This window comes from Larimichthys crocea, chromosome XXI (genome assembly GCF_000972845.2).
Source record: "Larimichthys crocea isolate SSNF chromosome XXI, L_crocea_2.0, whole genome shotgun sequence".
NCBI lineage: Eukaryota > Metazoa > Chordata > Actinopteri > Sciaenidae > Larimichthys > Larimichthys crocea.
This window is the reverse complement of record NC_040031.1, coordinates 1,480,102-1,496,917: the sequence shown is the minus strand read 5'-3', so window position 1 is coordinate 1,496,917 and position 16,816 is coordinate 1,480,102. Positions and strand designations below refer to the sequence as shown.

The window sequence follows — 16,816 nt, the reverse complement described above, 5'->3', positions numbered from 1 at the left end:
ATAGTAATCAGGTTTTATGTCTTGCTCAAGAACAGATATAGACACAACAGTTTGAGGCTGGAGTCTCTGCGGTCACCCTGACATTGCCACCACATTCCCACCAGCTCAAATCAGTCTGTAAAGACTTTTAGCATAACGCTGGGGGGGATTAAAAGAATTAAGTAACAACAAGAAAAAGAAGAGAGCGAGAATGCTAAAGAGGTTGACAAGAGGATTGTGGAACTATCGCAGCATCACCCTGATCGCTCTGACACCGCTTCTACTGCTTCCTCTTCCTCTTGTCATCAGGACGAAGGTGAGTGGTTTTTATGGTATATAGGCCCCTATGTGCAAAGAACAACTATAACTTAGGCTTAAGTTTATGAACCGAATAAAAGAAATTGAAGGTATGAAATAACTGCTCTGAAAGGCAAAAAAAACTTTCACAGTATCATCTGTGCATTGCACTTGTTATAGGAACTGCCTGTCAGTCTGTCAGAGAGGTGTAGAAGGAGCTGTGAAGTTGTTGCTAGTTACTTTTTTAGAAAGGACTTATGAAGGGTCATTTTTCTCTCGCCTCTTCTTGCTCCAAGTTTTGGTTTTACAGCACAGTTACTGTGTTTTTAGTCCCTGTGTTTCTACAAAGAAAGTGTTGTACACCACCTGACTCTAAAATGCTAATTAATTTACGTTTCAATCTATACAGCTGTGCGAGTCAGGAGATGGTTCATCAAGGTAAACATTTGGTGGTGGAAATTCTTCAGTCGGCTGCCGTTAAATCAGTAGAAGAGGACACAATGAGATGACTCAATTAAAAGAGATCCAGTTAAAGCTCAAACTAATGAAACATGACAAAAAAAATTTAGTTTGTATTGATGTGAAACACGCTGGACAAAGTCAGAAGCTATGTGGTGAAGTAACAGCTGAAAAGCCAAATATTTTACTTAGGAGTTGGTGCAGACCAAATTAGAGCTAAAAAGAGAGGGCATATTGGATTTATACTCATCAGTTAGACCTGAAACCATTCAATAAATAAACACTGTCAGAGAAATGTACAATGAAAACATATAAAAAGCTGACTGCCTACTACTTTGAATGTGTGAATGCAACACCGACTTCACACTACATGGATCCGTCATGATCTATGGTAAATGAAATGCTTTCTTTCGTCCTCTATGACAGATGAATTCAGACGTGCCTGTGTGTTTTGTCTTTGTAGCAGGCAGAATGTGCCTTTGTATTGCTGCTGATGGCGACGTTCTGGGTGACGGAAGTGATTCCTTTGTCCATGACCGCCATGATCCCCGCAGTCTTCCTCCCCATGTTTGGCATCATGAAGTCCTCGGATGTGAGTCACCTGTCTGTTAGCCGGCCAAGCTATTCTTCACCTTAAAAAAGACAGAATATCAACAAGTTGCTGTTCTAAATACCTCTTCATAATTTATTTAGTTATTAAGGACAACTGGACAAACTAGCCTACATCCTGTTATCAATTACATTAGCTTGAATATTTGGTACCATAACTATGCACCTATGTCCCAGCACACCTATTTGTTCCTCATCAAACCTGTAGTCAAACTACAGCTCTTTTTTGGAAATATCAAGAACTGAAGAATCAGGGAAGGAAGGACTAATGCTAGGTAAAGAGTAGCGTAGTGACTAAAATGAGGAGCCAAGAGACAATTTAGGTAATGGGTAGATCAGCCGTTTCGTTTATTCTTGTAGAACAATACACAAAGAACAAAACAAGAAAAGGATCGCAGGTATGTGGAAACATCCTTACTTTTATGCTCAACAGAAAACAGAGTTAGGCAACCTCCACCAATCTGATGCACATCAACTAGCAACAAAAGTTACTATCAACACTCTTTGTCTCAGGTTCATGGCCCCCAGACTTGTTTCCAGCATCACGTGACAAAGACTACCAGGATCACTTTCACCTGGCAGTGCTTAAGAGGGCTTTACGTATGGGCCAAAACAACCCAACCGTTCCTGGAAAATGATGCCACACTATTTATGATTAGAATAAACAGATGTTCACAGGATAGCACTGATATTGAGTAAAAACAGATCTCAGATTATAGACTGTAGGATTAGTCCAGCACATTAGAAAAAGGCTAAACTTACACTCCAGGTACTAAAAATACTGAATAACAAGTGTGTTAAAAATAATAATTGCTATTTTGAATTAACTATTGAATATTTACCAGAGTGCACTTGTTTTTATCACGCGTGTTTTGGTTTATTTATTGACTTCCATCCAACCCTAACCCAAACCCTGACTAACCCTAACCCTAATGTTAGCATATTCTTCTCTATTATATTGTCTCAGAGTTTGATTTCAGCTACTGAGAAACAAGCTTCGAATATACATAGAATAGATTGTTCTCTGTTTATTATCCTCTACTGGTACAGTATTGCTCTCTTATAACTCCCTCTCTGTTTCCTCTCCAGGTGGCGAAGGAGTACTTTAAAGACTTCCACTTCTTGCTGGTGGGCGTCACCTGCCTTGCCACTTCCATTGAGAAGTGGGGTCTCCACCGCAGAATCGCCTTAAGGCTAGTCAGCATGGTGGGAGTCAACCCTGCATGGTGAGCACCACCTTTCTCTGCTACACGATTCAAATTTTTAGTTCACAAATGCATGTGTCTGTGAAATGTGTAAATTCCTCCCGAACACGTCAAGCAGCAGAAGCAGAATTACGGTCTCATGTTGTACGAGAATATTGATTGCACACTGACTTTAAAACGTAGTCGAGCAGGTGGTTCCAGGCTGTTAGAAAGTGACAGTGTGGTGGTGCAGATTGAAGTGTTTGTAGATGTTCCTGCTCTAACTACCATGCTGGGTGGTGTGCTTGTTCCAGGTTGATGTTGGGCTTCATGTCTGGCTGTGCATTCCTCTCCATGTGGGTCCAAAACACCTCGGCTGTTACTATGGTGATGCCTATTGTAGAGGCTGTTCTTCAACAGATACTGAAGGCCAAGGAGGGGGAGTGTGCTGGAAAAGACAACCTGACTCTGGAACTGGACGGTAGCTGGATTTACATTTTATTCTGTATTTAAACAGAGGAATGTGTAGAGACACACTCAAGTTAATGGCTAACTAATGACATAACTGAGATTGTTATACTGCTATTAGAGTGCTTTATGGTTGGGTATCAAACTTAGTCCTATTAGTTATTAACCATTAATAAACATATATAGTAGACATTAATAAAGCTTTACTTACAACTTACAAATGTTAGTTCTTATATTTGGTGCTGAAACTGTAGTAGTTGAGTTATTTGTAAATATTTTTCAGAAACTAATATGTAATGAGTAACTTATTCTTACCTTTTTCAGCTTACTCAACACTGATGGCAACTAAACTATGGCTAGGGTTAGGTAAATATAACACTTGTATGGTTAGAGACGTGGTTATATTGAAGTTAAAATATGTAAAGTTACACTGCAGATTCATCCAAATCTGATCGCTTTAAACACAATGGTGCTTTAAATAAAAGCAGAAAGAGGAACGAAGAAATGCATCAGAACAACATTAAGAAACACAAGGAAGAATCTAGTCAAGTGTTCACTTTGCACTGGAGGCAAGTCATCATAAATACACAGTGGTACCATGGGAACAGACATGAGTTAACCACAATCTGTTATATTTACAGAAACTGACAGCCGTGTTGAAAAGTTGAAAGACGTTATGAGGTATGTGAAGGATTGAAACACTCTCCTGTTCTGTTGTTCCCTCTGGGTTCCTGGTGCAGTACGTCCAGTATACATTAATACTATACCCCTGTGTCTGTCAGTGATCAGAGGCATCCAGATGTTCCTGTGGAGACCTTCACATGTGTTCAGATACAGACAGCATCAAAGCCTGCTGCAGCTCAGGTACAAAAACCACTGAACAGATGAAACAAGACTCATAGCTGTACTGACACTGCAGATTCTGCTACTGCTTCTAGTGCTGCTACTATAGTATATACTACTGTTACTGCTACTGTTTCCGATACTGCTGTCTGCTAATAATACTGGTATTATACTGCTACTTAAACTAATGCTATTTCTGTTACTGGTACTACTGCTGCTGCTATTAATGCTTCAACTGACACTCCTTTTAATACTGCTACTATAACTACTAGTTGTGACATCAATACTTGAATTGCTGCTGCTATAATGATACTACTATTACTACTGCAAGCTAAGCTACAGCTACCTAATCATATTTCAAAATCAGGTTTGTTTCCATGTAGGTTTTCACATACAAGAATTCTGTCTTGGTAATTTTGGTGCATAACAAACATTAAGTAATGCAGATAAAAATCAAGTACTAGAAGTTATTAATACATGTGCAATTTGTGCAGGAATGTGCAAAGTATTCACTAGGAAGTGTGCAAAAGTGCACGGTATGCACTATGCAATATGTAAATGTACAAGATCATTTAAGATGCAGTAATCCAAAACATGTCATTTAAAGATTATTAAAAGGACCTTACCGTACATCAGTGTAACATGTAGGGTCTGAAGGGTGGAGGGTGGAAGTCAGTGTCAGTGAGGCCCTGACACTGACACTGACACTGTTTCTGTGGCGTGATGTTTCGGTCCTGCCGGAGGGGAGTGTCTCAAATAGTTTGTGTCTGGGGTGAGAGGGGTCAGCCACAATCTTAGCCACACACCTCAGAGTCCTGGAGGAGTTCAGGTCCTGAAGAGATGGATAAATTGCTGCCAATCAGCTTCTCAGCAGAGCGAATGACACGCTGCAGCCTGCCTTTGTCCTTGACGGTGGCAGCAGTGTGACAGTTGATGATGGAGAAGGTGAGGATGGACTGGTAGGTGTGGAGGTGTGAAAATGCACCATCGTTGATCAGCTGATACAGGAAGTACATCTTCACTTTTTGTTTTCCTTTTTTAAAATGCTTCATACTTCTCCTGTTACTACCAGTAGTGCTAATGCTGATGCTCACTGGTGACTTTCTCCCATGGTGTTGTCTTGTAGGTTGTTGTATGTGAGCCTGCGGCTTCCAGCAAGAGTCATCGCGACCTGATGATTTGTAAAGCCATGTGCATCGGCATTGCCTACTCCTCTAACATTGGCGGCATCTCCACGCTGCCTGGCACGTCACCCAACCTCATCTTCTCCGAGTACCTCACCCAGTGAGTGGTTCACCAGACAGAGTGCATATGTGTGAGGAAAGTAAGGGAGAGACAACACACATTTGACATTTGACAACATTTGAAGCAACATATAAAATGAATAAAACATTATTCCAACTGTGTAAGGATTGGTATTTTCTAAATATAAAATTTGAAGAAAGTTTGCTTGATTCAGTCCACTGGAGAGCAATAAAGTGAAGAACAGAAAAACAAACAAATTTTAAGCTTCTGTGTGTATTTTAGAAAAATGCAATTAAACCCTCAAACACCTGTCTTTAAACTCAGGGTTTACCCAAACTGCAACTGCATTAACTTCGGCAACTGGCTCCTGTTGTGCCTTCCCATCAGTGTTATCATGCTGCTGCTGACATGGATATGGCTGTACTGGCTCTTCATCGGCTCAGAGTGAGTATCAACACACCATCTGCTCCGCTCTGCACCGCCTATCTGGGCTATTATTCCAACTAATCTGTGTGCATCGCCCTGTAGTTATGTCATAAATCGATGACATAACCTGTTATTTCTAGCACGCTAACACACAGGGGTTTAGTTGTTGTAACACTGACAGATTTACCATCAAAATACACAAATATTTTTTAAACAGTGGATTGATTTCAGACAAAGAAAGATTAAAAAAAAAGTTTTTCATTACTAGCCAGTAACTCAATTGGCAACTGTCTCTAGTAATCAGGCTAATGGTAGCTTCACAAGATTGTGCCAAAGTTGTACCAGATAAAAAAAAAATTTGCATCATTGTCAGATTTTATTTTATTTTATTATAAGGACAACTAAATTATCAGACTGTTATTTTAGTCTCTAATATTACCCTATATGTCTTACATTCTTTTGTATGTTTAAACTTTTCACATAACAAGAGAAAAGGCTCTTAGGGTGAGCATTCGCTGTGCCAGCCATAACAGAAGGTAACGCATTACAATATCTGTAAGTGTGATCCTCTTACATCTGATCTTCCCCCCTTGGAAATGTCGTCGTGTAGATGGATGAAAACAAACTGTGTTGTTCCAGAGACGATTCAGAAAGAGATCAGATGAGTTGTCATAGATCAGTCTTGGTTATTCTTGTTATATTCTTGGTTATATTCTCAGCCCAAAAAATATCATCCTGGTGTCAGAGTGCTCTGGAGGTGTGTGGCCTGTGACAATATTTACTTCAGCAAATATAGTGCAAAGAGAATCGCCCATAATCTGAGCTCACATTTACTTTTCCTATAAGACTCAATAGACCCGGGACCTGCTGCTGGTCTCCAGTAGTGGAGCAACAGTGGCTAAACCCACATGACACAGATACAGGAAATGACTCTTCAGTAAGGCGTATTGTGTCCTCATTGTCTCTGGCTCCACATAGTGGATCTGTTGACTTAATTTTTACATAATCAGCATCCCCAAAACTAATATAATGATGATGATAATGATGCTAATAAGACACCTTAACACACCTTTATGACAGTTTTGACCAAATAAGGTCACCAGAGATATACGGATCTCTTAGCAAAATGTAATTTTAATCTCAGTTTGACTTTAAGGAACAAACTAAACCTTGAAAGAAAGGACACCGAATATGTGAATAAATCAGATTTGATGTGATATAATCTGAGACACCTGCTTTCATTTCAACACAACCTGGGACAGAGGCATGAGTGTAATGTTAATATTAGCATTAGTGGTGTCATGGTGTCAGACAGGTTAATTATGAGCGCTGCTGGCCTCCGCACATGCTCAGTAATCTTTTCATTAACCAGTCAGCGCTGTGTGCTCTCAGTGTGCTTTTAACCAATCACAATCAATCGTTTAGTTCACCGGGAGCATTATCTGTCGTCTATCAATAATATTACACTCACACACAGCTTCAAGTTCCTGTGGCGATGTAAAGAAGAGCCGTGTGAGAGCGAGAAAGCAGCAAGACAAGTCATAGAAGACGAATACAGGTCGCTGGGCCCCATGAGGTGATCACTCATTCATTCATTCTTTCATTCATACATACGTACATTCAGTTCATTCAAATCCATTCATTCGTGCAGTCATTCATGTTTGTTTCTTTTACCTGGTTGTTCAATTATTCATCCATTCATACTAAATTGATTATAAGGCATTGATCTTCTCATCTACTCACACACCCTTTCATGAATTCATTCATTTCATGCCTTCATTCGTTCATTCATTCCCTCCAGTTCTCGGGAGATCTTCACTGGGGTGGTTTTCCTGTTGATGGTGTTGTTGTGGTTGACCAGATCTCCGGGTTTCATGCCAGGCTGGGCTTCTCTCTTCCCTCAGTGAGTCACTCGTTTTAATATTGCTGTTGGTTCTTTTCACTCAATCACACACACACACTTCTGTTAATCTGTCCCTGAAAATAAATCCAACAGATTCATCATTTCCTCCTGCTGGATGAAAACTACAGTGAACAGTTTATTTAGGAAATTATTGAGCCTGTTTAAACAAAACTTGATATTTTAATTTTAAATGCATCTTCAGTAGGAACTAATGGGCCACAGACCAAGAGACACAGACATGGTTAGGAAGTAGAGGCTGACATGTTTTTGGGTATCTCATTATCATGGTATCTATCAGTGTGTGGGATATATTAGGCAACAAGTGAACATTGTGATGGCTAGAAGACTAGGTTTAGAGCATCTCCAAAAATTGTGACCTGGCGACAAGGCCATGGGCAGCCAAGGTTTAATGATGCACATAGTGATCTTTCTGGCAAAGGGTATTTTCTGATGGCATTGGCCTCTTTCAGCAGGATAACACAAAGCAAATATGGTTTATAATGGTTTGAGAAACAAAACAACGAGTTCAAGGTGTTGACCCTGCCTCAGAATCCAATCAAGCATTGATGTGCTGGAGAAACAAGTTCGATGCATAGAGGCACCACCTCGCAAATTACAGGACTTCTGCTGCCAACGTCTTGGTGCCAGATACCACAGATAACCTTCAGAAGGTGGTGGAGTCCATGTTTCGACAGGTCAGGGCTTGAGGAGAAGGACCTACACATTGCAGGTTGCAGCCACCTGACCGGTGCATGGCATGTAACTGACTGATTCCAGCCCTCCAAAAGAGCTAGAAGTGCATGGCCCTCATTAGAATAAATGTTTTGTGCCCTTTAGTGAGGGCGTCCTTTGTCTTTGGATTAGGGCAATAAGGGACACTCAGTTGGTGTCATTTGGTGCAGCCTTTGCACTAAAACAAGTTCCTTATAATGAATTTCTTCTGTTCTTGCAGTCACTCGGGCTACATCACTGATGCCACCGTGGCTCTGCTGCTGGGCCTCCTCTTGTTCATCGTACCTGCCTACGGGCCATCCAGAAAATATGGTAAGACACTAATGTAGACAAGTCTACTGTAGCACACTGTACTATAGAATATTTCTAGTTTACGTTATTTTATACTTCGCCACAATCATTTTTCAACAGCCGCAACAGTTCATAACCTGTGGTAACTGTGTAGAGAGGGACAGCTTCTGTCTATCTGTAAAGATGTGAGCAGGTTTTTTTTATATTTTTCTCTCCATTCAGAGGCTATGATCTCCTGGAACGAGTTCCAGTCTACCATGCCATGGAAAGTGGCCCTGCTGGTCGGCGGAGGCTTCGCACTCGCTGAAGGCACGGAGGTAAGCTCTGTTTTCATGCGTCCACCAAAGGTTCCTCATGTAGAACAAAGAGATCTCGTTGTAAATAAAGCATCTATCTTAAAGAGATAGATGCTTTATTTTGCACAAATTCTCCTTAAAAAGATGAAAAATAAGATTCTTTCATAAGGAGACCTTCCTAGTTAGAGGTGCGGTCAGTTATAGTTGGGAGAGACAGATCATTGATCATTTCCAGGACCTCAAATACCGAATAAAACAAACAAAGGCAACAGGTGGCATTTGTGTTCTCTGGTATGATGGATCCCATCTTTAATGTTTTAAATGAATAATTCAACATTTGGGGAAATTTACTTTCTTGCTGAGAGTTAGATGAGGAAATCAATTCCACTCTTAATGAAGCTACAGCCAGTTAACCTGGCTCTGTTAAAAAATCTGGCTACAATCACCTCTTAAGCTCACGAAATTAACATGTTATTTCCTTACTGGAGTGTAAAAATGTCAAGATGTGATTTTAGGTAGAGGTAATGTGCCCGCTGTTTCTTGGAAACAATTGAAGAGACAAAATAAGACACGATGACAGAAATAACACAAGAAATGAGATTTGAGATGAGCCATAATTAAAATCATTTTATAAAATAAAACACCCTGGGAAAGAAAAATACATGAAGAGACACTAAAGAGAATCACACAAGTATTTAAAGAACCAGAATGAGTTCTTATCACAGATCTTAAGACACCAGTGAATGCTGGTCTGTTCAGCTACGGTACACTGCCTCGTTATCTTTGGCCAAGGCGCATTAAGTAAAGATCTGCACTCTGATGAGCCTCATTAGCAACGAAAGAAAGTTTAATGTAACCTGCTCCCTTGAACGCGCTGAGGCGAGTTTTCGGTCTCTGCTCACCATCACAGCATGACAACAAGTCTGCAAGAGAAACGAATCAGAAAATGTTCATGGATAAATGTAACTCGAGGTCAGTCCGCTCAGATCACAAAGAAGCACATTTTCTCACTAAAACCTTGTAGTGTCGATCCGGTCAGACAGTTTAGGTGGCCGACGTTTTAAAGCTCTCTGACAACCAAAAATTCAACAGCAACGAGTCCTTTCAGAAACAGCGTCCCATTCACTCTCTTTACAATGGAGACGCTTTCAAAGGGAATATTTGTTTAGTAGATAGTACTTCCAGTCTGTCTGTGTGTCAGTGCAGGTGTCGGGCCTGTCTTTGTGGGTGGCCCAGCTGCTGACACCTCTGGGTGATCTGCCAGTCTTTGCCACTATCACGGTTGCCTGCATCATCGTCACCACGGTAACAGAGGTGGCCAGCAATGCCGCGACCATCACCATCTTCCTCCCCATCCTCTCTCCTCTGGTAGGTTCAGTGTTTATCCTGCGCGGTATTGACGCAAATTGTGTTTGTTGGTTTTTAATCTTAATCCTAATCTTTAATAATAAATAATAATAATGTTTTTTTTTCAGGTTTTGAATGACTAATATGTATTTTAGTCTGTAGTTATTCACACAAACAACCAGGCACAAACAAAAACAACAAAACAAAGTATCAGAAATGATTCTTTGTTTATTAAAGCACTTATCGTCTGTGCTAGACATACATGACATGTCTTAGATGTGTTTGAATTGGCATCAGAAATGAACATTTTTAACATGGTGTTAAAGCAGAGAAATGTATTTATAAGTGAATAAGGATGATTAGATATGGAGTAATAATATGTGTAAAAACCTTCAGTTCATTCAGTTGTGTTTCGTGTTTTATTTTTGGTAACATCACCTCATGATGTCTTCATTTATGGAAGGAAATAAAGTAGCGTTATGACTGAAATATAGCCAGATTGATGCAGTGATTTAAATAACGTTGCTAATGTTTTTCATTGTATTAATTAACTGTTAACAAACACTCAAACACCATCTGCCTCTGGCTGCAGATTTGTGTTGCTGTGCGCCGCTTGGCACCATCCAGAAAATAATCTGATTTGCTGGAGAAGCCGTTTCTTCACATTGGTACAGAGTGAGATTATACACCACAACATAACTAGAGGAAAGACATCAGATACAGCACACAGCACACATGAAGGTTACCGAGGTGTTTTGTTGAGTGACGCTGGGGCAGAGGGGACAAAACTCCTGGCATGCCCATTTCCAGGCCTGGGATCATCTGCGAGCAGATGGAAGAAGTGTGAAGAATGGGTTGAGGAGCTGGCTGTGGTCATGTGCTATGCTGTGTGCTCTGCGTGCAATAGCTTTGCTGATGGCGTTGTATGTGATGCTAATGAGTTTGTTCCTATTCTGATTTGTTCCATCTTCCTGACTGAGTGTTTGATCTCCTGAATCTTCAGTTGTCTCTTCTGGATCATCTGTTCAACTTCAGCCTCTGTCTTCTCCAGCTCGGCCTTCCTTTCTTCACGTTCTTCTTTCACACAAACAACATCATGTGTCGAATGATCTGAAACAGTGCAGAGCATACAGACACACATCAGGAGAACAGATCCAGCAGTTTATCATGCTTCTTACACATCCTACCTCCCAGGTTGTCCACAGGGTCGATCAGCTGATGTCTTTTCAGGCCTGACTTTGTCAGATGAGGCTCCAGGTGAGTCTCACAGTAGGAGACCAGGCACACTAGGCAAGACTTAATGACTTTAAGTTTGGTTAAAAAAACAACAGTTTTTTTTGTTGAGTTGTCAGAAATCAGCAGCAATCTCAGAGATGAAAGTGTTGACCCGCAGCTCAGGTCTCATGTGGACATTAATATTCCAGTGTTCAGTGATGCAGCTTTTACAGAAGTTGTGTCCACATGGTGTGCTGACTGGATCAGTGAACACATCCAGACAGACGCAGCACAGAAACTGATCTTCAGTCAGCAGACAGCTGGCAGCAGACAAATGTTAATTTTCATTTCCATGATATGAAAAATCCACCATTTCAGTATAACTGATTAATAAAATACCATCTATTGACACACAGGAAAATTGGGCGGTAAAGCCAAAAAGCAGCAAAGTGCTTAAATTTGCAGGAACATGGTGGATGACTACGTAGCACCACTAATGATGGAGCTGCTTGTTCAAGAACTTGAAAAGCTGAGGAGGAGTATGACCGGCTAACTCACAGCCTTACTAAATAACTCCCAGGTGTTGTGGAGAAATTGCTGAAGTCAAAGGTCAATGGTGAGGTCATGAAGGAAGAAAGTGTTCAGCAGCCTCTGATGTCTTATGCTGTATTATTTATTGTTGCTTGGCCAAGGAGAAATAGAGACACTCTCAAAGCACATCAGAAGTTCCTGAGTCAGTCTCCCATTCTGATGAACTCATGCTGGTGGATAAACTTTAAACCCAAAGATCACACCCCAAACACTACACGTCAAAGAGAGTGTTTTTACTCATGGAGGTGTTATTGTCAGCATATTCTAGTCTGGAGACACAGATGTCTGTTTACACAGATTGGAATTGGAGCAATAGTCCTCTTCGACCCTGGCCACCATAGTGTTGAGATATGCTGGCACCTAGTCAAAGACAAACAATTAATACTGCCGAGTACCACAAGGCCCACACGTGATCATGTGTAACCTAAGGATAGAAAATTCCATTACACCAGAAACCTATCCAGGCATTGTTTTGGCTGCCTTTGGTGACCAGTGACATGATTATTATTTCAATATTCAGGGCTGATGTTTGTGTTTGTGTGAACCGTCTTTCTTCAGGCAGAGGCCATCCATGTCAACCCGCTGTATGTCCTGATCCCCACCACCTTGTGCACATCCTTCTCCTTCCTGCTTCCAGTATCCAACCCGCCCAATGCCATCGTGTACGCATATGGACACATCAGCACTGTGGACATGGTCAGTCCAGTGGTACAAACACAGGAATTATTAACAAAACTGTTATAATTAACATAACCAATCAGAATCTGTGCTTGGTCTGCTTGTTGCTACAGGTGAAGGCGGGGCTTGGTGTCAATATAATTGGCGTTCTTGCTGTCCTGTTGGCTGTGGGGACATGGGGCGTCCCTTTATTCTCTCTGGATACATACCCTGGGTGGGCACCAGTCCTCCCTGGGTTCAACTCCACAGCACCATGATGTTTTTTTTTTTTTGGACCACGAACATTTTAAAAACGTTTTCTCCTAGATGGCCTCCATCCCTCCCAGGAAGGTCCACACCTTTTATTGACCAACACTGAACTGGCTTTGCACTCCTCTAGGGATTTTATCTCCATACTCGCTCCATAACTAACATGATGGGGATGTCAAGTTTGGGATGATGAGCTTTGGACTGGTTGTAGTTGTACCTGTCGGACAGGACTTTCCTAATTAGAGTAATTATGCCCCATCAACTTAATATTTGTGATGCTCCCCAAGGTCCTGTCCTGGATCATTTATTTATTCAATTTATTATTATTATATTATATTTAGGAGCTTCTGTTTCAAGACAAGTACCTTACTTTGTACTTTTACTACCTTACCTTGCCAATGTATATAACATCTGTGTTTTTGCTTTCTCTGTAGATGCGCAGATCCAAACCAACAATGAATTGATCCTATAATCCAACAAGCTTTATGTGTGCTGTATACATTATAATCTCTAAGTACTCTGGTAGAGTATAATTAATGAACTGGTGTCAGTAACTGCAACAGAGGTAACAAACCAAAATAAAGCCTGGAAATCTTGAAACTGAACCAAACTGAGAATAAAACATCAGCAATTAAAAACATGAAGCTAATTTTCTGTCTTTCCAGTATGGCTAAGGCACAGAAGTTGTGTGTCCAGCTATTTGTTGTGTATATATTGCCCTTGTTGCCCTGTAATCTCCTGTACTCCTGACTAATTTGACTGATCAGTGGTAAAAGACTCCAGAGAAACACTGACCTCCAGTGGCTGCCGTGTCTGAAAGTTTCAGCCTCTAATCTTAACACAGGCGATCTTCATGTACTGTGAATAGACAGAACACTGAACTGACACCAGTGCTAATGCAGCAGCCCTGCAATAAAGTCTTCCTTTATGGAGGTTTGAATGCTCAGTTTCAGTTGTACAGGAGTGTTGATTATATAAATAAAACTGACTTGACATGTTTATAATCATGTATATTTTATATACATGAATATGTATGTATACAGACACAGTGTACTATACATGTTACATACCTTAGGTACAACAACACATATAAATAAATGGATACATTTAAAAACACAGGAAGATACAATCAGTTGAGTGTTGTTCTTACAAAGAGTGTGTGAAATAAAAGATTTCTTTCAAACGTGCTCTATTTATATATATATATATATATATTTTTTTATGTTAATTTGCCCATCTTTTGTACTTTTCCATTGTATTTTTCCATCTTAATAAGTCTGTAGAAATGACCTTTGTCCATGTTTTGTTTAATTTGCCTGTGCTATCCTGAAGGTTTTTAAGAAATTTTTGTTTAATTTGCCTGTGCTATCCTGAAGGTTTTTAAGAAATTCTCATCTTCAGTACACTAAGTTTTTGTACTTGTGAGACCTACTTCTGTCTTTCTGTTCCATCGCTCTGGTTGGGAGAGAGAGCTGTGGCTGGGAGGTAGAGTGGGTCGTCCACTAATCAGAAAATCAGCGGTTTGATCCCTGATTCAATCCCCTTCAGTCTGCATGTCGAAGTGTCCTTGGGCAAGATACTGAACCCCAGATTGCCCCCGAAGGCTGTGCGAATGAGTATGAATGGTTAGCTCCTTAAACTGATGAGCAGTTGGCAGCTGATGCCATCAGTGTATGTGTGAATGGGTGAATGAGATACGTACTGTAAAGTGCTTTGAGGGGTCGCAAGACTAGAAAGGCGCTATGTACAGTAAAGTCCATTTACCATTTGTCTATGCATAAAGAGCAGCATCATGTCTGCATATCACACAGGGGGTTAAAACTTCCCACTCCTGATCTACAAAAGGGCACATTCATCTTCACAATGTAACCATCAAGTAATCCGACCATGTGCAGTGGTGAATATAAACTAAATATTTTCTAAAGTCTTGGATCAAAGCACTGTCAATTCAAGATAAAGTCAAAATTAATAATGTACATTATATAATGTAGGCTTGTTATGTGTGTGGCTTTTTATCTTTTATCTGTGTTGTTGTTGTTGTTGCCACTTGGGGACTAATGAAGGCCTTGACCTTGATGAAATTGTGCTAACATGGTCATTACCAATGATGCTAATTAAGTCAGGGAGCTGCTACTGGTACATGTTGGCTAACCTAACCTACTACATGTATGTCAAAACAGCTGCTGTGAAAGAGTCCGTGAAAAAAAAAAAACAGTGCTTTGATATGAGTCTTAAATTAAAAGTTTTATATTTTGGAAATTACAATTATTTACAAGATACCAGCCTCGTCTCTGTTCAACAAGCAGCTGGTTTGCGTAGCTTAGCACAAAAAGTTGAAATAGAGGGTAGCAACTAGCCTGACTGACTGAATAGTTGTTTGCATACTTTGGTTTGTATGTGTTGTTACAGCAAACCTGAGCTACCTGTTTCACCTGTTTGAATTATTTGTGCTAAGCTATGCTAACCTAGCTAGGCTGCTGCCTGCAAATATAATGGGGCAGAACCTTAATTAGCATAATTGGAAACACCTGTGTTGACCCTATTAGTTCATGTTAATATGGCTGCTGTGAAAAAAAATGTATCATAAAGAAGACTTGCAGTGAGTTTTGCGGTTCCTGAAACCCAGACAGAGTGAGACCTCTTCGCTGTTGTTTCTCTAACAGCAGCTACAGGTTGCTCACCTGTGTGCTGGAGCTGTCGGAGGAGCGCGCGGGCTCTGTGTGCGGCAGCCAGTGACAGAGGGCGCGCGCTGCCATTCCAACACTCATCCCCGGTGCTACGGAACGAGGCGCACGCGGCGACAGCCTCCAAATATTACCCGCTAAAACTCCTCCCACCCCCTCACAAAAACGGTGTTCCTCTCAGGTTGTGCCTCACAACGCGGTCCGCAGCAGGGAAGGACCGTGGGTTGGTGAAGTGCGGCTGTTAACGCCACGTCGACTAAAACAAACAAACTAAAGCTTTAACAGTTGTTTCTCTCTTCCCTTTTCATCTGTCGGTGTGAAGCGGAGTTTTAACGCCGTGAACCATGCTGGACCCGTCCTCCAGCGAAGACACCGGCGGGGAGTCCGACCCAGAAGTTGTCCAGGTGGCTGCGAAGAAACCTGCTGCCTCCTCGACGGGGAAACACGGGAACAACAGCCGGGCGGGCGGCCAGCAGCGACAGTCCGCTTCACCTGGAGGTGCCCCCGGCAAAGGTGCGAAAGACAGCAGCGCTACAGGTGAAGAGGAGGAGAGGAAGGAGCGCGAGCGGATCCAGAAGGAGGAAGAGGAGAGAAAAATTAAACTTCAAATTTATGTGTTCGTCCTGAGGTGCATAGCCTACCCGTTCAACGCCAAGCAGCCCACCGACATGGCCCGGCGGCAGCAGAAGGTGAGTCCGTGCTGCGCGCACACACACAACATGCACCTGTTGTCTGCAAGCAAACTTCCATTTAAAAAAGTGCTCATTTAAAGCGGACTCTGTTAACCTGACGCAGTATGTGAAGCAAACAACAAAACTTGACATTTCTGTGGACTCACAAGAAGCCACCCATTAATTCGGCAAACATATGACCCACCAGGAGTCACTTATTTCAACAAAATAGTTTATTTTCTCGTCGTTTCTCCTGTTGCTTCCACATTGTTGCCGCTCCCCGGGGGACAACGACCACTATTTTATTTTTTAAACATGCTCTGCATAGTATACAATTAATGCCGAATTGAACATCCACTGACCTGTTTAATGTTTGGTCTTTGAGTCGTTCGTGCTTTGTGTATTCGCTTGGTGCGCCTCATGTCAGCCTTAAATTGACAGAAATCCCAAAGGAATCTGATATAGGTGTAAAGACATGTTAAGGAACGGGGAGTATAGGTGTTTTTAGCACTGCTGTGCAGTAATATTAAAAATTGTCTTTAAAAAAAAAAAAAAGCATGTCAACAAACCAACCACACTGTAACATCAGCATTAAGCCATCCACACCAGGTTATCTAAACATGCAGCACTCATCAAATCAGAAATTGGG

General features: G+C 41.3%; 2 protein-coding genes and 1 long non-coding RNA gene across 7 annotated transcripts in view; 2 read left to right on the top strand and 1 right to left on the bottom strand.

Annotated features, from left to right (window-relative positions):
• Positions 1-43: 43 nt before the first annotated feature.
• On the top strand, positions 44-13,724 carry slc13a1 (solute carrier family 13 member 1). The gene is made up of 15 exons (XM_010742190.3): positions 44-295; positions 1,199-1,327; positions 2,434-2,570; positions 2,843-3,009; positions 3,638-3,677; positions 3,779-3,860; positions 4,966-5,123; positions 5,409-5,528; positions 6,988-7,086; positions 7,312-7,413; positions 8,366-8,457; positions 8,659-8,753; positions 9,939-10,100; positions 12,444-12,581; positions 12,677-13,724. Exons 1-15 carry the CDS (start codon positions 191-193, stop codon positions 12,818-12,820), a joined length of 1,770 nt encoding a protein of 589 aa, XP_010740492.2. The 5' UTR covers positions 44-190; the 3' UTR covers positions 12,821-13,724.
• On the bottom strand, positions 10,609-15,600 carry LOC113744183 (uncharacterized). The gene is made up of 2 exons (XR_003461334.1): positions 15,494-15,600; positions 10,609-11,189 (listed from the first exon to the last, which is right to left on the bottom strand). It is a non-coding gene; the product is annotated as an uncharacterized LOC113744183 (long non-coding RNA).
• The window catches only part of cadps2 (Ca++-dependent secretion activator 2), a 238,811-nt gene continuing 237,350 nt past the window's right edge, over positions 15,356-16,816 (top strand). For 2 of the 5 annotated variants that reach the window (XM_027272724.1, XM_027272723.1), the window contains exon 1: positions 15,356-16,185. In XM_027272724.1, coding sequence (XP_027128525.1) covers positions 15,841-16,185 — 345 coding nt within the window. In that variant the 5' untranslated portion in view covers positions 15,356-15,840. The remainder of the gene's footprint in view (positions 16,186-16,816) is intronic. The other 3 variants (XM_027272726.1, XM_027272725.1, XM_027272727.1) reach the window with 2 other exon arrangements.

What these genes read in the sequence shown, in the direction of transcription:
- slc13a1 (XM_010742190.3), top strand. Translation starts at nt 191, where the DNA reads ATGCTAAAGAGGTTGACAAGAGGATTGTGGAACTATCGCAGCATCACC. An exon ending in TTCTCCGAGTACCTCACCCA is followed by an intron (nt 5,124 to 5,408) that starts GTGAGTGGTTCA and finishes CTTTAAACTCAG; the next exon opens with GGTTTACCCAAACTGCAACT. An exon ending in CGGGCCATCCAGAAAATATG is followed by an intron (nt 8,458 to 8,658) that starts GTAAGACACTAA and finishes CTCTCCATTCAG; the next exon opens with AGGCTATGATCTCCTGGAAC.